The following is a 23,440-nucleotide window of genomic DNA, read 5'->3' as shown; positions in this document are numbered from 1 at the left end:
TTGATATTGATAACCTATCCTGAGGATAATTGATCAATATAAACCTACTACACAACTCCTTCAAGGCTAATAAGCTTCATCAGTCACATGTTGTCAGCACGACTTCAGCGCTGCAGCCGGATCAACAGAGCCTGATCCGAACTGGGGAAAAGGAGCAAGATCTGCTAGGTAAGTAATGGTCTATTTTTTATTTCAGGCACACCTCAAGTGTTGTCTGTTTTTTCCTGAAACCTGAAAACCCTGTTAAGCATCCAGACAGGAGCATATGCTGAGGACAATAGCTTCTATACAATAATCAAAAGTCCTCCATACTAAGTAAAGTTTATCTGTGTCAGAGATACTGTTTGTGTCCAATTGTCTACACAGCCTGTCTAGCATTCAATACAGAGTACACTTTCTTTTCTGGTAAGTTCCCAAGCATCTGTGAATGATGAACTGTCCGGATATTAACATTAAAAGATTGAGCTACATCTAAAATGAAACTCTTATTTAAGTCATTAGCACTAAAAGAAACATTTAATAAGTGTTAAATGAAAGAAACAAAATATGTGGAAATATTTCATATACAGTTGCAAGAAAAAGTATGTGAATCCTTTGGAATGATATGGATTTCTGCACAAATTGGTCATAAAATGTGATCTGATATTCATCTAAGTCACAACAATAGACAATCACAGTCTGTTTAAACTAATAACACACAAAAAATTAAATGTTACCATGTTTTTATTGAATACACCATGTAAACATTCACAATGCAGGCAGAAAGAGTATGTTAACCCCTAGACTAATGACATCTCCAAGAGCTAATTGGAGTGAGGTGTCATCCAACTGGAGTCCAATCAATCAATGAGATGAGATTGGAGGTGTTTGTTACAGCTGCCCTGCCCTATAAAAAAAAACATGCACCAGTTCTGGGTTTGCTTTTCACAAGAAGCATTGCCTGATGTGAATGATGCCTCGCACAAAAGAGCTCTCAGAAGCCCTACGATTAAGAATTGTTGACTTGCATAAAGCTGTAAAGGGTTATAAAAGTATCTCCAAAAGCCTTGCTGTTCATCAGTCCACGGTAAGACAAATTGTCTATAAATGGAGAAAGTTAAGCACTACTGCTAGTCTCCCTAGGAGTGGCCATCCTGTAAAGATGACTGCAAGAGCACAGCACAGACTGCTCAATGAGGTAAAGAAGAAACTTAGAGTGTCAGCTAAAGACTTACAAGTCTCTGGCATATGCTAAAATCCCTGTTAGCGAATCTACGATACGTAAAACACTAAAAAAGAATGGATTTCATGGGAGGATACCATAGAGGAAGCCACTGCTGTCCAAAAAAAACATTGCTGCATGTTTACAGTTTGCACAAGTGCACCTGGATTTTCCACAGCAGTACTGGCAAAATATTCTGTGGACACATGAAACCAAAGTTGAGTTGTTTGGAAGAAACACACAACACTATGTGTGGAGAAAAAGAGGCACAGTACACCAACATCAAAACCTCATCCCAACTGTGAAGTATGGTGGTGGGGGCATTATGGTTTGGGGCTGCTTTGCTGAGTCAGGGCCTGGACGGATTGCTATCATCAAAGGTAAAATGAATTCCCAAGTTTATCAAGACATTTTGCAGGAGAACTTGAGGCCATCTGTCCACCAGCTGAAGCTCAACAGAAGATGGGTGTTGCAACAGGACAACGACCCAAAGCATAGAAGTAAATCAATAACAGAATGGCTTAAACTTAAAATACGCCTTCTGGAGTGGCCCAGTCAGAGTCCTGACCTCAACCCGATTGAGATGCTGTGGCATGACCTCAAGAAAGCGATTCACACCAGACATCCCAAGAATATTGCTAAACTAAAACAGTTCTGTAAAGAGGAATGATCAAGAATTTCTCCTGACCGTTGTGCATGTCTGATCTGAAACTACAGGAAACGTTTGGTTGAAGTTATTGCTGCCAAAGGAGGTTCAACCAGTTATTAAATCCAAGGGTTCACATGCTTTTTCCACCTGCACTGTGAATGTTTACATGGTGTGTTCAATAAAAACATGGTAACATTTAATTCTTTGTGTGTTATTACTTTAAGCAGACTGTGACTGTCTATTGTTGTGACTTAGATGAAGATCAGATCACATTTTATGACCAATTTGTGCAGAAATCCATATCATTCCAAAGGGTTCACATATTTTTTCTTGCAACTGTTAAACACAATTGTTCATTTCTCTCCTTAGGTTTAGTTCCTGGCTCCAAACAACTCAGTCTGAAAGGAGAACATAGGAAAGTTCTAAGGGACTATCTAGTAAGAGTCAGGTAACGTGAACAATATTTCGTATCAGCATAATGTAAGCCTCTATTTTTAATTTGAATTGCATAAGAAAAAAGCACTGTGGCACTCACCACTGGTCACAAAATTACTGTTGCAGTTTATTCCTCAGTTACATAGTATCAGTGGACGCAGACGGAACACAGGTGCATAGATCGGCCGATCCATGCACCTGTGTTCCGTCCACGTCCACTGATACTATGTAACTGAGGAATAAACTGCAACAGTAATTTTGTGACCAGTGGTGAGTGCCACGGTGCTTTTTTCTTATGCAATTCATATTACCATTACAACTGTATCACCGAGAGAGCACCACCGTGAAGGTTTTAGATACCAGTGTTAAAAGCTTCTCAGTGATCGTATAGACACATGCGGCAGTGCCGGCTGCGGTTTATCTCGCTCCCTGGAACATATCTATTTTTAATTCCTTTTTAACCTGAGTTTATTTAAAGGTAGTATTTATTCCTCTCTAACTCCAACATAAAGACATGAAGTGGGTAGTGCATATTGCCTTCATACTCTAGGTGTTTACTTGTGAAAACTGACGCAAATAAAAATGCAGTTGCAGGACATGTAGAAATCAACAAGGCTGCAGTTGCAGTTCCTTTTCTGGATTCATATATTTTTTTTTACATTTTATGAATAAGTCTCATTGGCTCACTCAACTCACTCAAGTGATCTGCAGTGAATACACTTAGGTGGGCCATCCATATTAGATAGCTGTCAGACGATACCTATCAAACCCTCCATACATATGTACGTTTGGCTCAGTTTGGAGGCCCCGATACACATCAAATGGTGGGCCACACCCTCCAAAATTGGAGGGTTTGGACTTTGATCTAATGGCCAGCTTAAGGCTTATTCACTGGTAAGTTTTCAATTTGAAAAACATTTTTTTTTTATAAACATATATCATAATTGCCGGCTTCATAAACCCAGGTACATTTTAGTAACTTTATAGATCCAGGCGTTACTTTTTCTCCTTGTGGAGAGCACCTAGTAAGGAGTATAGTCTTTCTTTTTTGAAAAAGTAATGAAAGCTGAACCTCTATATCAGATATACAGATTTAAGGTAGCTATCCTATAAGTCAGTGTTTGGAAAGAGAGCAAGTTTAAATACCTTTTTCCCAGAGAAGCATTGCATAGCAAAAATACTCTTTATGCCTACAAGGTACTTTCCACAAGGAGAAATAATACCTCCTTGATCCTGACTAAGGTTTCTCACCAAGTTAAGCCAGTTCTCTCTGCTCTTCACTGATTAGGGGCAGACACCCCAAAACAGCTGTCTGCAAATAAGGTACTAGCTTAGCTATAATCCTAAACTATGTCTCAAGGTCTGTTTAAAAGGTCAAAATTTGACTTAATGGATAGCTACCTTGCATCTGGTGACATAGATCAGCATTTCTTTTTGTTTTTGTTTTCTTTTAAAGAAAGCTAATTTAAGTAACTTCAAGGGGTAAACCCATGTAAATTCAATGTCAATTTAGTAGTACAAGTTAATACTACATTGAATTTGAGTTGCATAAATGTAAACACAAAAATGGCAAAATTCTAATTTGTTTTAAATTAGAGGGATGGTCTGTGATATGAAAAACATGGCTACTTTCTACCAAAAACAAGCTTGTTCATGGACAGTATCTCAAATCGCAGCTCACACTCATGCAAGTGAATCTGCAATATCAGACACAACCTAGTGCAGTTTTTACTACAAAGCAACCATGTTTTTCCAATGTCAGACATACCCTGTAAGAAACAGAAAAATGTTAGAAATGTTGTTAAAATTATGACAACTTATATAAATGCATCTTTTAATTCTAAATTTCCCTTTCTGTGTCTTTAAATTGTTTAGCAAGAAAAATGTATTTAATTGACCGACAACAAATTATATTTAGTACAAACCGGATTCCAAAAAAGTTGGGACACTAAACAAATTGTGAATAAAAACTGAATGCAATGATGTGGAGATGGCAAATGTCAATATTTTATTTGTAATACAACGTAAATGAAAGATCAAACATTTAATCCGAGTAAATGTATCATTTTAAAGGAAAAATACGTTGATTCAAAATTTCACGGTGTCAACAAATCCCCAAAAAGTTAGGACAAGTAGCAATAAGAGGCTGGAAAAAGTAAATTTGAGCATAACGAAGAGCTGGAAGACCAATTAACACTAATTAGGTCAATTGGCAACATGATTGGGTATAAAAAGAGCTTCTCAGAGTGGGCGTGTCTCTCAGAAGCCAAGATGGGTAGAGGATCAGCAATTCCCACAATGTTGCGCAGAAAGATAGTGGAGCAATATCATAAAGGTGTTACCCAGCGAAAAATTGCAAAGACTTTGCATCTAACATCATCCGAAGACTCAGAGAATCTGGAACAATCTCTGTGCGTAAGGGTCAAGGCCGTAAAACCATACTGGATGCCCGTGATCTCCGGGCCCTTAAACGACACTGCACCACAAACAGGAATGCTACTGTAAAGGAAATCACAGAATGGGCTCAGGAATACTTCCAGAAACCATTGTCAGTCAACACAATCCACCGTGCCATCCGCCGTTGCCAGCTGAAACTCTACAGTGCAAAGAAGAAGCCATTTCTAAGCAAGATCCACAAGCTCAGGCGTTTTCACTGGGCCAGGGATCTTTTAAAATGGAGTGTGGCAAAATGGAAGACTGTCCTGTGGTCAGACGAGTCACGATTCGAAGTTCTTTTTCCAAATCTGGGACGCCATGTCATCCGGACCAAAGAGGACAAGGACAACCCAAGTTGTTATCAACGCTCAGTTCAGAAGCCTGCATCTCTGATGGTATGGGGTTGCATGAGTGTGTGTGGCATGGGCAGCTTGCATGTCTGGAAAGGCACCATCAATGCAGAAAAATATATTCAGGTTCTAGAACAACATATGCTCCCATCCAGACGTCATCTCTTTCAGGGAAGACCCTGCATTTTTCAACAAGATAATGCCAGACCACATTCTGCATCAATCACAACATCATGGCTGCGTAGGAGAAGGATCCGGGTACTGAAATGGTCAGTCTGCAGTCCAGATCTTTCACCTATAGAGAACATTTGGCGCATCATAAAGAGGAAGGTGCAATAAAGAAGGCCCAAGACGATTGAACAGTTAGAGGCCTGTATTAGACAAGAATGGGAGAGCATTCCTATTTCTAAACTTGAGAAACTGGTCTCCTCGGTCCCCAGAAGTCTGTTGAGTGTTGTAAGAAGAAGGGGAGATGCTACACAGTGGTAAATATGGCCTTGTCCCAACTTTTTGGGGATTTGTTGACACCAATAAATTCTGATTCAACATATTTTTCCCTTAAAATGGTACATTTTCTCAGTTTAAACTTTTGTTCCGTGATTTATGTTCTATTCTGAATAAAATATTAGAAGTTGGCACCTCCACATCATTGCATTCAGTTTTATTCACGATTTGTATAGTGTCCCAACTTTTTTGGAATCCGGTTTGTATTTCTAATTTAGCTAAACACTTGTGCAGGTCTGATATAGCTTGACTTGAATATTCTACTTATTATTCCTGTAGATATTTATGATGTCTTACAATAGCACCAGAGCTATCATTACAATCTATAGTATACAATATGTTCACAGGACAATCAGACAAAAAAATTGAAACATGAGACATAAATGATTGGACTGAGCGACAAACATTGCCAAGCAACTCATTTGCAAACATCTTTGGGAGATGAAGGAAATAAAAATAGGAGCAAAGCAGTACATTGAACACCATACAATCATTCATTGTGCATGAATATCTTAAGAGCACATTTATCAAGCAATGGACTGGTTAGCTATAGGAGGAGATTTCTTTGGGTATACATACATTTGCATTGAACTAACTTCCTTAAAAAGACTATAAATTCTAGGGTACATATTTTCTTACTCTAACTGGATAAAATGTTGTACAAAATGCAAAAAACACTAGTGCTCTCAGGAGAATGGAGCAATGAATGTAATATAGGAATAGTGGGGGAAATTTATTTAGAGTGGCATTTTATATGCCAGTCTTATTACTAACATATATTGTGGTAAGATGTTTTGAAATTATTAAGGGTGTATTCCAGCTTTGTGATATCGATGACCTGTTCTTGCAATAGTCATCAATTTCAGATTGTCTGACTTTCAGCACCCGCACTGATCAGTTGTTCGAAGAGTGCGATAGCTGTGTTCTTTTCAATGTTTACCTAAGCGCCGTCTACATTCTAGCACTAATGCAGGGAAACTACTTCTGACTTCCCCAGGGCTTGATGCACAGCACTCAATTTGTAGTATGCAGTGCATACAGGATGTGTCTGTGCCACTTCCTCTATTGGACCTACAGATCAAGTGATTGTGAGGTGTCTCAAGGGCAGAGCTCTGCCTGTGTAGAGAGGCCCCCCATAAAGGCCTGTTTTCCTCTGCAACTGGAGTTCCTTTGGATGCTCCACTTATAGGGGGAAAAGAGCGTCAGTGTCTCCCAGGTTTTTTAATGACCTCTTGAGAGAAATTTACGCCAAAAACAAATTTAAAAAGTAAGTAAAAATATATATAACAAAGTACAAATGCCATAGTCCATACACAGTATATATTAAAACAAACTACACAAAGTAGGGAACCCATTTTAAAAATTTATTTTGGTGCATATATAAAGAATAAGGAGCTATAGTTTGAAAACATTATATTTTTTTTGTTTGCCAAAATAAAACAAAAAAAAAAGAAAAAAGCATATGAAAAACATATTAATAAAAAGCTCTAGGTGTCACATATAAAAAATTTAACACCACCATTAACAGGTAAAGGGATTCTGTCACCTGCTTTTAGCATTTTAAGCTGGCACCATCGCTATGTTGACTAAAGTACCTTATTTCCAGCAGTCTTCTTTTTACTTATTTTCGTTTGGTAGTTTTGATATAAAAGCGATTTTTATGTTATGCTAATTAGGGCCCAAGCTGCCCAGAGGGGTGTTTTTTTCACTCTCCGGTGCCCAGTGACGCCCCCCCTGCAGTGCCCAAGACAGCCTCCTGATAATCAAAACACCTCCCACAGCCCGGCAAACAGTTCCGCCTCCTCTCCACATCATAATCTACCTTATAGATATGCCCCGTCCTCCTTCCTGTCTGCGGCTAGAAAACTCGCGCAGGCGCAGTACCGCCTGTGGCCTGCGTGATCATCAACGTCCTGAGGGCAACAGCGCTCAAGTCACATCACTGGGCTCGGCGGATGCCCAGTGAGACTTTTAAGGCTGTTGCCCTCAGGAGGTTGATGATCGCGCAGGCGCAGGCCGCAGGCGGTACTGCGCCTGCGCAAGTTTTCTGGCCGCAGACAGGAAGGAGGATGGGGCATATCTATAAGGGGAGGGGGAGGAACCGTTTGCCGGGCTGTGGGAGGTGTTTTGATTATCAGGAGGCTGTCTTGGGCACTGCAGGGGGGCGTCACTGGGCACCGGAGAGTGAAAAAAACGTCCCTCTGGGCACCTTGGACCCTAATTAGCATAACATAAAAATCGCTTTTATATCAAAACTACCAAATGAAAATAAGTAAAAAGAAGACTGCTGGAAATAAGGTACTTTAGTCAACATAGCGATGGTGCCAGCTTAAAATGCTAAAAGCAGGTGACAGAATCCCTTTAAACCACCACATGGACTAAATCATAAAAAAAGTATCTGGTCATTAAGCTTTTTTCAGACTTGGTCATTAAGGGGTCAAAAATGCTGGTTCACAGGAGGCACCTCCCTACCCTCTAAGACCTGCTCACTATTCTTGTCACTTTAAAAAAGTGGTGAGATAAGCCTAAAACAGCAAAAAGTCACAAATTATTGTGCAAATTGGGCATGCACCATAATTTGCCATTTTTCATCGCCAGACATGTGGTATGAATGCAATAATTCCCCCTCTCCAAGGTGATTAATAAGTCAGGATCTCTAACAGGAAGTCAGGAGAGGCTGGCAATTTGGTATCAGATATGGCAACACTGTCTGCCATCTGCCCTTCCACTAATGAAGATAGAAGATTAATACAATAGCTTTGACGTAGAAGGCCCTGGAGTTAGGGTAACAGAAATCTTTGAGGCTTCTATATTGGCTTCATAATAAAGAGGACCTTTCATCAGATTTGACATAGGCTAATTATGGTATTACCTTGTAGGGTGACTCCCACTGATGCCATGGGAGTTTTTTTTTTTTAAAAAAGCCCCCCTTCTCCTTCTCCCTGGCTGTGAGTGGTCCGCTCTGATTGGATCGCGCTCACAGCCAGGGAGAAGGAGACGTCCACAAGAGAAGACTGCGTCTCCTCCTCATTGCAAGTTTACTGCTCATTATAATACAGCGCACCAAATCATCGGGGGGGCCACAGTGGACGAACGATGGGGCTTTTGAAAAAAAAAAACACCCATGGCATCAGTAGGGCCCGCCTTACAAGGTAATACCATAATTAGCCTATGTCAAATCTGATGAAAGGTCCTCTTTAAAACTAATGGTAGTCATTATGATATAAGTGGTATGTAACTTGTTCCATCTCTGTTTTGAGATGTGATCATGGTGGCCACGAGGTGCAGACATTAATATAAATCTAAGTGCCATATATGACTGCCTTTTCTTATTTGAATGTCAGCAAACAGCCATGTCAGGGGCATGTCAGTTTATGTAACTTTGTAGCTTTGTAAATTGTGAAATTCTTTTAAAATGTTTTGTTGAGCAACTTGCTATAGTCTGCTTAAAATTATTTTAATAGTCATTACGTTTTCACTTAACTTTGAATATATCAATAGTACAAGTAAATATAAGAAACATTATAATATATATTATAAGAGAAAAACATCTATTTCTTCTGTTATTGGCTGCAAACACACACACACTTTTCACCCTGTTCCTAAACTAACTTTCTGTCTTAAACTTCTGCTAAATCTGTCTCAAGACAGACCAGCTTACAGAAGTATCAGACTAAACAAATCAATAGAAGCCTATGGAGAAGTGAAGTGGAATAGTGAGCAGGAGTTAATTGAGACAAGAGAAACACTCACAGACAAAGAGGCTTCACCAGCTAAATTGGTGTTTTTCTTCTCAGCTCAAGTTCTTTAATCATATCAGTACAATTCAGTCTTTTTCTATAATGTTGCCCCCTGATCCTGAAGCTGCCTTTCAGGGAGTGAAAGTAAGCAAGCAGATTATCCTCTCATTTCTGTGTGCAGTGCTTGGGAGCTAGTCTCCACCTTCCAACTCTGGGAGAACTGCAAACTAAAGAAATAGCACAGAGATAAGAAAACTTCTAAAATGCCAGACAAATGTCATATAACGGCCAGAAATAGTGTTATTCCTCTTATACACACAATGTACTATTGATTAATGCAAAGACTGTTGAAAAGATGGTATCTTTTAAAGTATGTGAAATTATGTCCATTTGGTTTAAAGTTGTGTTTACACAACTGACTTGCCCGCTTTTTTTAAATTATGCACAAAGATATACAATAATATCAATGGAGACATCTCAATGTAGATGGCTAGAAAGTAATTTAGCAAACTTTTGAGCATCCATATTGATCTAATGATAAACTCCCAAAAAGGGAGAAATACTTCTCGATTGACACATTTTAGTGCTTTTAGTACTCAAAAGAAAATCTACAGGCAATTCCAACTTTGAATCATTATGTACTAACATTCTGCTTCACTTATTTATGTGCTTTTTTTTCACATCTAGTATAGAGTTGAGGTTTGTATATGCAGCATATGTAATACTTTTTATTTCTATGTTACTATGTACTGAGCTAAATTACTCATGCTTCGAAATTCATCAGATGAGCTGTCTGCAATAAGCAATGCTTAGCCACATATCTCCAACAGCTTGATAAATAGCACACTATATTAAGGACAGACACCCTTGGAACACCAGCTGGAAATCTAATTTTGCATTTCTAGACTTCAAATTTTGCATATAATTTTGCATTTTTATAGGAAAACTTCAGTCAGTATTAATGCAATCAAATGGATGGTTAAGAATTACCATAGCTGGAGTGCCAATTGTTGCTCACCTCTCCTTTATATAGTAATTAATATTTAATTTAATCATAACATTTTTAAAAGCCCATACCTTTCCGAATCCCTCCATCAGTATTGCACGAGTAATCACCTGCTGTCAGGAGAAAACATGTTCCTGCTCTTCTGTTTTTGTCCCTGGTGCTAGATCGTCTCATCGGGTGCCTTTCTCCAGGTGATAGTGGTTGGTCACTTCCTGAGCTATCCTCGCCTAGTAATATTTAAGAAGGATTTGTACCAAATAAAGGAGTTACAAAGAGTTGACTATAATATTAAAGCATAATATTACAATATTAATAACTGATATCACATCCTTATTTTCTACAAATATAAAATATAAAACAATATACAAAAGTAATTGAATCTCAAGACTCTGGAGACTTTTTTCCCACTCTTAAGACAAATTGCAAAAAGTAATAATAATGTAGTAGTTTGCATTTTGTCTGGGTTTTCTGCATCAGTTGTGGTTTACACATCAAAGGTTTAGTTTTAACCTCTATTATACTGTAACTATAAAACGCAGACAATAAATACATTGAGATCTCTTTAAACAACCATATTTTAAAAATAGTATTGAGCAAAGCGTGCTTTGGATCCAAGATCATAATATAACAGAGTCCTCTGAAAATCTGCTACTAAGGCCTCATGCACACGACCGTTTTTCGGGTCCGCATTTAAGCAGCAGTTTTTGCGGCTCGGGTGCAGACCCATTCACTTCAATGGGGCCGCAAAAGATGCAGACAGCACTCCGTGCGCTGTCTGCATCCTTTGCTCCATTCCGTGGCCTGCAAAAAAAAAATAGCATGTCCTATTCTTGTCCGTTTTACGGACAAGAATAGGCATTTCTACAATGGCCGCCCATTCCATTCTGCAAATTGTAGAAGGCACACGGGCGGCTTCCATTTTTTGAGGATTCGTGGTTTGCGGACCACAAAAACGGAACGGTCATGTGCATGTAGCCTAAGTGAAATAGTGGTAAATGATAATGAGGTCGCTTTTATGGGGGACTTCAACTACCCAGATATAGACTGGGAAACTGAAAGCTGTGGATCTCAAATGAAACAAGTTCTTGTCAATAAATGAAGACAATTCCCCAACTGGCACAGGATCCCAACACTTTCCCAACTGGTACAAGATCCGACTAGTGGGACAATCATACTAAACTTAGTATGTAAGTATTAACCAATAGACCTTACAGAACGACAGAGGTTCAGGTGGGGTCATATCTAGGACATATAATAAACTTACAGTTTTCATTCAAAAGGATGATTTTAAAAGGTGGCACTAAAACAATGAACTTGAAAAATCTAAATTGGATCAGCTTAGAGATGCCATTAGCCTGACTAACTGGGACAATGTCCTAAAAAATAAAAATACAGCCACAAAATTTCAAACGCATCCTAAACTTTCATTGTGAGAGGTACATGCCTTATGGGAATAACAGGGTCAGGAAAAGGGAAAAAAAAAACAATGGGGATAATAGAAATGTTAAGGGGGAAATAAATAACAGTTCATCGCTGATCGCAGCATCTGAGATATAAAAAAATGTAGGGCTTTCAGGGGTTAATCAGTAAAAAAATATAATACTCACCTTTTCCATTTGAGTGCGAAGAGACCACCACAGCCATCTTGATTGAAGATCCTGCGCAAAATGTAGTGCGGTGCATGATGGCGTCATCACGTGGTGATGTCACCGTCATATGTCAGCGCACATGAGATTTTGCAGGCGATCATCAATCAAGATTGGTCTAGCAGCCTCTTCACGCTCAAATGGATGAGGTGAGTATGATTTTTTTTTAATGCCATTTCAGTGAAAATTGATTTGTTACCACATAGAATGAGGAAATTTGGCTTCACAGCTAATTTTTTTTTTCCTGAAATTCAGATCGAAGTTCACTTCGGATACTTCGATTCGCCTAACAATATATATGTTATGTACTGAAATAAAGATGATTATTAGCAAAAAGACCCAGGGATTCTGGTTCATCATATTGGATATACCTGACCACATGCACTGCAGTACTTTGGGACTGTAGTGCTGACTCCCAACTATTTTCCCACTTCTTTAGGACTGTAGTGCTGACTTAACAGTATTTACTCAACAAGTTTACCAATCCTTATCCCTTGGTCAATCAATTCTCCTTTTTTAAAACATTTTATTGACAGATAAGTTAGCCAATTAGAATCATTGCTCAAAGAAACATAGTAGCACATAATGTCTTTTGCAATCAGCCAATCAGAACCTTCTGTTTTTTCTATATTTAGTGAATACAAAAGTTGTACCAACTTATGTTAATATTAAAATCTACTTTCTGAAATGTGATTATTGGTTGACTAAAAATAAAAAAGGTGAAGAAATTGCTTTCCATATTCTTAGGCACATTTATATGTACTGCTTTTGAACATATTTTCCCCAAAAGCGCATAGCAGGCCACTTGAAAGGTTCAAGAAAAGCCAGCACTAACCATGATGCTGACTTATCCAGTTTTTTTCTTGCTTCATATAAGGCATAAGTATCCATATAAATAATGCTTCTACGTTTTAATCAGACTAGCACCGTACATGTACGGCGCTAGGCAGGTGTTTAAAAACAATGCACGCTCCTGCCCGCTGCGGGTGCCATAACCGTGGGTGGCCACCTGCTTCTTCTAGCAGACATTCGCGGCTAATGTCCGCAACCGGCAGTAATGCCGATCGTGGACATTTAACCCCTCAGATGTCGTGGTAAATCCTTACCACAGCATCTGAGAGCGCTGAAAACTGATAGCTTTCGCTTCCGGTTGTGGTCTGGCTCCCCTATGTGGCGATCAGAGGAGCCGGAGTGTGTATGCAGAAGCCCCAGTCTTTATGAATGACATAGTATTTCCTATGGAGCTCTTGCCTGTAATAGGGCTTAATAAGAAACTAGTAAAATCATCAAAGATTCCAATGCAAGTGCATTGGAGTCTATGATAATAGCAATCTAATGATTGCATGTTATAGTTCCCTATGGAAACTATAAAAAAAGTTTAAAAAAAATTTACATTTATATTCAAATCACCCCCTTTTCCCAAAATAAAAATAGAAGAAATAAAAAAATAATAAATACACATCATGGATGTTGCGATGTGAGAAAATGCCCATAGTCTAAAAATATAAAAATATAATCCCCATACGGTAAACAGTAAAACGGATCAAAAAGTCATACACACCCCAGAATGTTATCAATGAAAAGTTCAGATCACCCCGCAAAAAATGAGCCCCCATACAGCTCCGTACACATAATTACAAAAAAGTTATAAGGGTCAAAATATGGCGACAAAAAAATAAAACTGATTTTTTTCTAAACTTTTAAAAAATGTTATCACTATAAAAAGGTAATAAACCTATACATATAAGGTATCGCCAGATTCGTACTGAGTCTGACCTGTAGAATAAAAGTAACTAGTCAGTTTTATCGCACATCAAATGACGTAAATAAAAAACCTGTAAAACTGTGATTGCAATTTCACCACATTTGGAATTTTTTCCCACTTCCCACTACATCATATGCAATATTACCTGGTGGCATTGGAAAGTACAATTTGTCCCGCAAAAAACAATTCCTCATATGGCTATGTGAACAGAAAAATAAAAAAGCTATGGCTCTGGGAAGGCAGGGAGCACAAAACGAAAACGCAAAAAAAAAACTCCAGGCCTTAAGGGGTCTCATATAAATCAATAGTCTGATCCTGCAGTTTTTTCTGATCTTTGGCACATTTTGTAATCTGCTGATTTGAACGGTACAATACAATAAAAAGGCTATTGTTGGCATAAAATGTAATAATGATTAAAAGTACCAAAAAATATACAGGCATCTATGTGCTGAAATTGTTGTAACTGGCTGATTTTTTTTAGGTGTTATTGTAAGTTCATGCTCACCTTACCTTGTGTGCACAGCCAGAAAAAAAATTATGTAACAAAAGTTGGGGTGATTTTTCTCCTGTTAACATTTGTAAGAGTGAAAAAATCTTGGGCTAAAGCAACATTTTATTAGACAAAATTATATTTTTAATTTTCAGAGCCAAGTGATTCTAAATTATTTGAAACACCTGTGAAGTCAAAGCAACCCTTTATAAATTCTTTGAGAAGTGTATTTTCTGTTGGATCACATCTTGGGAGTTTCCACTGTGGAGGCACCCAAAAACCATACTAGCTAAAATCTGCCCTTCAAAAGGCACCCTTCCCCTTTTGAACCCTGCAGTGTGCCCATGCAGTAGTTTATGATCACATATGAAGTGTTGCAGTGTTCAGGAAAAAATGCATAACAAACTGTAGGGTGCTTGTTCTCCTGTTACTCCTTGTGAAAATGAAAAAAAAAGTCTAAAGCAACATTTATTGGTTGAATTTTTTTCATTTTTGTAGCCAAGTTTTTCTACATTCTTTGAAACTCATATGGGGTCAAGACACTTAATACACCCCTTGAAAACTTGAGGAGTGTAGTTTCCAAAATGGTGTCAATTTGGAGGCTTCAGCTGCAGGAGAACCTCTGGGTTTTTTAAAAATATTACATGATACCCAAAAGATATTCAAGCAAAATCTGCCCTCCAATCAAAAACCTAGATGTGGAAATGATATTCCACTCGCCTACGTTTGCAGGGTGGCAGACAAATATTGCATAGGCTCATGGGGTGATATCCCTGATTCTGGCCCTATTAATGTCTCCCTGCCTGCAAACGGAATAGCCGCCCTGATAAGGGCGATCCCGTGTCTCGTGCCTCCTGGTGACCCCTGGATGACCCTGACATGGGGAACAATGTGAAATGCTGGTCCTATGATGAGACCTAGACTAAATACCAAAAAAATAAATAAACAAAGTACACTTATAGAACCCCCGGTGGAATGACGAGAAAGCCACCCAATAACATACAGTAAAAATAGTAAGTGATGCAACAATTATATGAGTCAGGTGTCAGACACTTGTATTTGTCCATACGTGTTTCGCCTAGTTGGTTACAGGCTCCTCAGGGGACATAACATTTATGCCAAAACAGGAGGGTGTCCGTCACCAAAAATTTAACACCAGTAGAGAGAGGCCCGGATGTAGCTTCTCCCATAGGTCAGTAGTCATCATTATGAAACTACCACTATACAAATTGTAAGATAACTTCTTGAATAAATAACTTAAGGACTTGAATATAAACAGCCAAGATATTGCTTGTCCTGTAGGTCAGTGATCATTAATATGAAGCACCATCGCTATACAAATTGTTAGATAACTTCTTGAGTAGACATGTTCAAGACCATGGTAAACCATAATAGCCGAGTCGTCATTATTATAAAGAGCCCCCACTCTATCACTCAGTACTGTTGATACTGAAACCGAGGAAAAACAGTTTCATCACATAGGACAAATGGGCGAATTCGAAGACTCTTAGTGAACCCTGCCTATACCTTTCTTATATTATAAGGGCACAATGGCTAGATACAGGAAAGGAAGAGCGATCCCTTTAACAACAGCATGTATTATGGGCTAGTGGTTGTCAGGATTTCAAAAGAGGATGATAAACACAGATGCCATAATATATTCAGTCATCAATATCCCCCTGATATATATATATTAGCTGCTGAAACCAGCAGTATTTGCGTATCCATATGATGCACATTGCAGCCTATTAGATGTCCGTGGGGAAGGAGCGACATGCAGTGGTTCAATGTAGATACATGCTGGGCGGCCCGGAGTCTTCAAGATGTGCAGCAGATGGAGGCAGCACTAGGTAACTCGCGCTCACGCTATTTAAATCCCCCCCCCCCCCCCGAGCGCAAGTTACCTAGTGCTGCCATCTGCTGCACATCTTGAAGACTCCGGGCCGCCCAGCATGTATCTACATTGAATCACTGCATGTCGCTCCTTCCCCACGGACATCTGATAGGTTGCCATGTACATCATATGGACACGCAAGTACTGCTGGTTTCAGCAGCTAATATATATATCAGGAGATATTGATGACTGAATATATTATGGCATCTGTGTTTATCATCCTCTTTTGAAATCCTAACTGACAACCACTAGCCCATACATACATGCTGTTGTTAAAGGGATCGCTCTTCCTTTCCTGTATCTAGCCATTGTGCCCTTATAACATAAGAAAGGTATAGGCAGGGTTCACTAAGAGTCTTCGAATTCGCCCATTGTCCTACGTGATGAAACAGTTTTTCCTCGGTTTCAGTATCAACAGTACTGAGTGATAGAGCGGGGGTTCTTTATAATAATGACGACTCGACTATTATGGTTTACCATGGTCTTGAACATGTCTACTCAAGAAGTTATCTAACAATTTGTATAGCGATGGTGCTTCATATTAATTATCACTGACCTACAGGACAAGCAATATCTTGGCTGTTTCTATTCAGGTCCTTAAGTTATTTATTCAAGAAGCTATTTAACAATTTGTATAGTGGTAGTTTCATAATGATGACTACTGACCTATGGGAGAAGCTACATCCGGGCCTCCCTCTACTCTGGTGTTAAATTTCTGGTGACGAACACCCTCCTGTTTTGGCATAAATGCTATGTCCCCTGAGGAGCCTGTAACCAACTAGGCGAAACGCGTAGGGACGAATACAAGTGTCTGATTGACACCTGACTCATAATTGTTGCATCACTTACTATTTTCACTGTATGTTATTGGGTGGCTTTCTCGTCACTCCACCGGGGGTTCTATAAGTGTACTTTGTTTATGAAATTTTTTGGTATTTAGTCTAGGTCTCATCATAGGACCAGCATTTCACATTGTTCCCCGTGTCAGGGTCATCCAGGGGTCACCAGGAGGCACGAGACACGGGATCGCCCTTATCAGGGCGGCTATTCCGTTTGCAGGCAGGGAGACATTAATAGGGCCAGAATTAGGGATATCGCCCCATGAGCCTATGCAATATTTGTCTGCCACCCTGCAAACGTAGGCGAGTGGAATATTATTTCCACATCTAGGTTTTCGATTTATTTCATTATTTATATATTTTTTTTGTACTATAAGGGTTAATTGGCTTTTACTAGTAATTTATTAAAGTTATGTTTTAGAATTTATGGTATTGCTGTGAAGTTTTTTCTAAAATTCTAAGCCATCTAATGACCAAAAAATCTAAATTTTATTTATAAAATGATGCCAAAATAAAATAGACATATGGTGAATGTTAGTACTTATTTTGTGAGGAACAAAGCAGGTAAATTCAGTTTTAGAAAATCACTCATTTAAAAAAAAATCTGTAAATTCAGCATTTTTTTATAAATAGCGGTAAAACCCAAATTTACCACTAACATGAAGTACAATGTATCATGTAAAAGCATTCCAAAGTTATCACATAAAGTAACAAGACTCAGTCAGGTAGGTGAAAACAGGCTCAGTCTGGGAGTAGTTAAAGGTGTTTTCCAGACTCCTGATATTCATGACCTATCCTCAGGGTGCTACACCTTCACCAATCGAATATTAAAGACCTATCCTGAGGATGTGAGCTATATCAGGAGCCTGGAAAATCCCATTTAAGTATCTGAAGTATTTTGTTTCATATGTACAGTATCTACTTCTCTGCTGTAAGTTTTCTTATGTCTGTATATTTTTATACCTAAAATTTTGATTGAAAAAAGTTTTCATAAATGCACCAATATCTTAAATATCTTACAAGTTGCACTTGATGTATCTGTGTTACTATTTTTCTGCTATACCTGACATGTTGTGCTCCATTAGTCGGTTGTCTTTACCAAGACATGCATCCGCCTGTGTACTGTTGCATCCCATATTAAGATCCATCTTGCAGAATGTAGGAGAGCCAGCCTGAGGTCCATGTGGAATGTATTTCTTTCTTTTTCTTGGAAGTTTCTGTTTTGCCATAGCAAGGGAGTAGTACATTCCAAAATTGTTAACAATGACTGGAACAGGCATTGCAATTGTAAGTACACCAGCCAACGCACATAGTGCTCCTACCAGCATTCCTGACCAAGTCTGAGGATACATGTCACCATATCCTAATGTGGTCATAGTAACCACAGCCCACCAGAAACCAATGGGAATATTTTTAAACTGTGTATGCTTGCTTGCTGAAGGATCATTTGGACTGGCACCTATTCTCTCCGCATAGTAGATCATTGTGGCAAATATTAAGACTCCTAGAGCCAAAAATATTATGAGAAGCAAAAATTCATTAGTGCTAGCTCGAAGAGTGTGCCCAAGCACTCTTAGTCCTACAAAATGTCGGGTTAGTTTAAAAATTCGGAGGATTCGGACAAATCTCACAACCCTGAGGAATCCTAATACATCCTTAGCAGCTTTGGAGGAAAGCCCACTTAGTCCAACCTCCAGGTAAAATGGCAATATAGCCACAAAATCTATAATGTTTAGTAGATTTCTGATGAATTCAAGTTTGTCAGGGCAGAAAGTGACACGTACTAAAAACTCAAATGTAAACCATACCACACAAACTCCTTCAACATATGTCAATGCAGGGTCAGTCTCAATTAATGACACAATTTCTGTGCCATTATTCACAGTTTCAGTTTTATTGATGATGGAATTAAATGCTTCATGAGTCTCCAGACAAAACGTCGTTATAGATACTAAGATGAAGAACAAGGAAGCAAAGGCGATGAACTGCAAGAAAAAAAAGAAACACAATTTAGTTTATAATATATAAGTAGAGTGCTTTTCACAAAAAAATTACAGGTGAAACTCGAAAAATTAGAATATCATGCAAAGTTTATTTATTTCAGTAATGCAACTTAAAAGGTGAAACTAACATATAAGATAGACTCTTTACATGCAAAGCGGGATATTTCAAGCCTTTATTTGTTATAATTTGGATGATTATGGCTTATAGCTTATAAAATCCAAAGTCACAATTTTGAGGTACCCTTTGCTCAGGGGGTATGGATTAATTAGCTGACTAGAGTGTGACACTTTGAGCCTAGAATATTGAACCTTTTCACAAAATTCAAATTTTAAGCTGCATTAATGCAATTTCTTTTAATTTGCATTACTGAAATAAATGAACTTTTGCACGATATTCTAATTTTTCGAGTTTCACCTGTAGTTTATACATATATTCTGTGCTAATATGATTAACAGCTTGAATATACAGTATATTACAATAGCGATCACCACATTTCTTAAAATTCGTTTTGTGTTTGATTCGTCAAAATTTTCAAAACATTTGATTTGTGTCCTAATTGATTCTACACAAATCAAAGTTGCTCCAATAGGTCTGAAAATTGACACTCTGAGGTTTACTAGGACTCAAATTTTTAAAATCTTTTTGTCCAATTTTTTATTAAGAATCGTTGCTCTTTATTTTCCCCCTTCCCCCTTTGAACTTAATGACAGCAATAGCAAATTATATAAGAGTGACAATGACATATATAGCAATGAGTAAATGTCAAGTTGATTGTGTTAACAGAGTGTTTAAAAACATATGTAAATGGTAGAGTAATAGTGACATGTGGCCACAATAGCAGCATGGAGTAGACAAGGCAGTAATTGTGTGTGTGGATGCTTAGGGGTAGTAGTAGTGATGGCTGTGTAGCAGTAATGGTAGAGGCAGTAATGGTAATGGAAAAGGCAGTAGGAGGAATAGCAGCAGGGAATAGCGACTGCTGTGGTTGCAGCAGCAGCTATATGATACAAAACATGATAATAGCACTCATATGGTATGGAACATAATGGTAGACAGGGTGATAGTGGCAGTGGCATGATGGTATCGGGCAGCAGCAGTGATAGGTAACATGATGGTAGGCAAGCAGACAGCAGCAGCCACATGGTACAGAACATGATAGTGGGTAGGCCGACAGAGAATGTGGCATGATGGTGGCAGCAGCAGCCATACGATACAATATAACTTCATTAATCCCAAAGGGTATATAAAAATAGGAAGTTGCAGCAGCTTACAACCAATTTAAAACACATAACATACAATAAAAATTACAAACACAATAAAATATTCCCAAATAAAATTTAAAAACCATTTAACCTCCTCACGACCGCCGTACGCAGGATTGCGTCTTCGCGGCGGTCGTGCTGTTCTGGCTGGACGCGCCGGTGCGTCCTCTCGCGAGACGCGAGATTTCCGGGTATGCCGGCCCGCGCATGCGCATCGCGGGCCGGCAAAATTCAAAGAAGAACTTCGTCATCAACCTGCCGGCCACGATCATTGGCTGGCAGGTTGATGATTTTCAAAAAAACTAATCAGCAGCCAGATAACCCATCATATTAGTAAATATGATGGGGTTATATGGCTGCTGTGCTCCTCTGCTCCTTCTTTTGGTCGGTTGGTTCCAGGAGAGGAGCAGAGGAGCACATCATTACTGTGAGTACCCACTACAGTACACTTAGCCCCCAGATCACCTCCCAGCACCCAATTAACCCTTTGATCACCCTGTCAATCACTAGTGAAAAGGAAAAAAAGTGATCAGTGCAAACTGTCACTTTTTTTTTTTCACTGGTATTGACCGTTAGGTTTTAGGTATAGTTTAGGTCCCTTGGTTAGGTAGTTAGCAATCAGTTAGCGCCCAGCCCACCGCACCGCAGTCCGTTATTCGCTGATTAGCGTATCGCTAATCAGCATTTGTACTTTTATAGTATCTGAAAGTGATCAAAACTGATCACGGTCAGATCTATAATAGTACTAGTGTCACTTTAGTTCGCCCTCCACCCAAAACGCAGTGTTTGCCCGATCAGGCCTGATCGGTCGCCCACACGTGCGTTTGCCCACGCCCGCCCCACCGCAGTGACAAAAAAAATATTTTTTTTTGATCACTGCACATTCACTTTACACGCACTGCGGCGATAAAAAAATCAGTTTTGATATTTTTTATCAACCGCAGCGGCCTCCGGTACTTCGCTAGGCTCCCCTTTGTAAGACAGGCTTGCTTTTTTTTTCTTGGGTAGTCTCAGGGAATACCCCGAAATTTAGTTGCCCACATGTCTAACAGGGGGTATTCTTCTGAAGAGGCCTACAGGCTTCTGACCCAGTCGGATGAGGAGTGGGAACCCTCATCTGATGAATCCAGCGGGTCAGAATACGAACCTGTAGAAAGCAGTGGCTCTCTGACCCAAAGTTCGGACGAGGAGGCTGAGGTCCCTGATAGCAGCAGGCGTACCCGGCCCCGTGTCGCTAGACCGCAGGTTGCGCAGGATCCGCTTCAAGAGCAGCAGAGTGGGGCTGGTGCTGTCGGATTACGTGGTGAGGCATACACCAGCAGCCCAGCCCTTCCTGGACCTAGTACCAGCACTGCCGTACAACCTGGTGAAGTAGCGAGCACCAGAAGGGCAGTTGAAGCTGGTACGGTGGCACGTGCAGTAGTGACCCCGTCGCAGCCACCGCAAAGACGTGCCCGTAGAGCCCCTAGAATCCCAGAGGTGCTGGCAAACCCTGATTGGCAGTCCCCAACTTCAGCCACACCCGTAGTTTTCCCTTTCACTGCCCAGTCTGGAGTTCGGGTTGAGACAGCTCAGATCGGTTCGGCCCTGGGATTTTTTGAGCTGTTCTTGACTGCGGAGCTTTTAGACTTAGTTGTGGCCAAAACAAACAGATATGCCACACAATTTATAACCGCTAACCCGGGAAGCTCTTATGCCCAGTCTTTCCGGTGGAAACCAGTCCAAGTTTCCGAAATTAAAACTTTTCTGGGCCTCCTCCTCAACATGGGCCTGACAAAAAAACATGAATTGCGGTCATATTGGTCCACGAACCCAATTCATCACATGCCCATGTTCTCTGCTGCTATGTCCAGGACACGATTTGAGACCATCCTGCGTTTCCTGCACTTTAGTGATAACAGCACCTCCCGTCCCAGAGGCCACCCTGCTTTTGACCGGCTCCACAAAATTCGGCCCCTCATAGACCATTTCAACCTGAAATTTGCAGATATTTATACCCCAGAGCAAAACATCTGCATAGACGAGTCCCTAATACATTTTACCGGGCGCCTTGGCTTCAAACAATACATCCCAAGCAAGCGCGCCCGGTATGGGGTCAAATTGTATAAGCTCTGTGAAAGGGCCACAGGCTATACCCACAAATTTCGGGTCTATGAGGGAAAAGATCAGACCCTGGAGCCGGTCGGTTGCCCTGACTACCTGGGGAGCAGTGGGAAGACAGTTTGGGACTTGGTGTCACCCTTATTCGGCAAGGGGTACCATCTTTATGTGGACAATTTTTACACAAGTGTGGCCCTCTTTAGGCATTTGTTTCTAGAACGGATTGGCGCCTGTGGTACCGCGCGAACTAGTCGCGCGGGCTTCCCCCAACGGCTCGTTACCACCCGTCTTGCAAGGGGGCAGAGGGCCGCACTGTGTAACGAAGAACTGCTCGCGGTGAAATGGAGAGACAAGCGTGACGTTTACATGCTCTCCTCCATTCACGCAGACATGACAATCCAAATTGAGCGAGCAACCCGTGTCATTGAAAAGCCCCTCTCAGTCCACGACTATAACCTCCACATGGGAGGGGTCGACTTCAATGACCAGATGTTGGCTCCGTATTTAGTTTCCCGACGCACCAGACGCTGGTATAAGAAGGTGTCTGTATATTTAATTCAATTGGCTCTGTACAATAGTTTTGTTCTCTACAGTAAGGCTGGGAGAACTGGATCCTTCCTCAAATTTCAGGAAGAGATCATCGCGAACCTCCTGTATCCAGGAGGTTCCATAGCCCCATCCACCAGTGTAGTTAGCCGTCTACACGAGCGACACTTCCCCAGTGTCGTTGCTGGTACCTCAAACCGACCGCCACCCCGAAAAAAATGTCGTGTCTGTAGCAGGAGTGGAATAAGGCGTGACACCCGCTATTTCTGTCCTGACTGTCCGGACCACCCTGCCCTATGCTTTGGAGAGTGTTTCCGGAAGTACCACTCACAGGTACACTATTAGCATAGGGATCATCTCACCAGGATAGGCACACAGGGCTATTAGGGCCCATTCACTCACAGCTGCTGCAAACGTCTCCTTTCACATGGGACAAAGTGCATAACGCACTTCGCCACATCTTTGGGCGATTTGCGCTTTGCACATTGACCCATGGGGAAGGAGAGGTTTGTTCTATAAAGGTAAAAAAACAAAAAAAAAACAAAAAAAAAAAAACAGGTAAGCAAACAGGTT

General features: G+C 40.1%; 1 protein-coding gene across 5 annotated transcripts in view; it reads right to left on the bottom strand.

Moving 5' to 3' along the window:
* Positions 1 to 23,440, bottom strand: part of KCNC2 (potassium voltage-gated channel subfamily C member 2) — a 364,348-nt gene that overhangs the window by 45,077 nt on the left and 295,831 nt on the right. For 3 of the 5 annotated variants that reach the window (XM_044277130.1, XM_044277131.1, XM_044277129.1), the window contains exons 2-3: positions 18,019 to 18,940; positions 10,393 to 10,548 (exon numbers count right to left, since the gene is read on the bottom strand). In XM_044277130.1, the coding sequence (XP_044133065.1) occupies positions 10,393 to 10,548; positions 18,019 to 18,940 (1,078 nt within the window). The remainder of the gene's footprint in view (positions 1 to 10,392; positions 10,549 to 18,018; positions 18,941 to 23,440) is intronic. The other 2 variants (XM_044277133.1, XM_044277132.1) reach the window with 1 other exon arrangement.

The sequence above is a fragment of the Bufo gargarizans genome, chromosome 2, assembly GCF_014858855.1.
Source record: "Bufo gargarizans isolate SCDJY-AF-19 chromosome 2, ASM1485885v1, whole genome shotgun sequence".
Lineage (NCBI taxonomy): Eukaryota > Metazoa > Chordata > Amphibia > Anura > Bufonidae > Bufo > Bufo gargarizans.
This window is presented reverse-complemented; position numbering and strand designations above follow the sequence as displayed.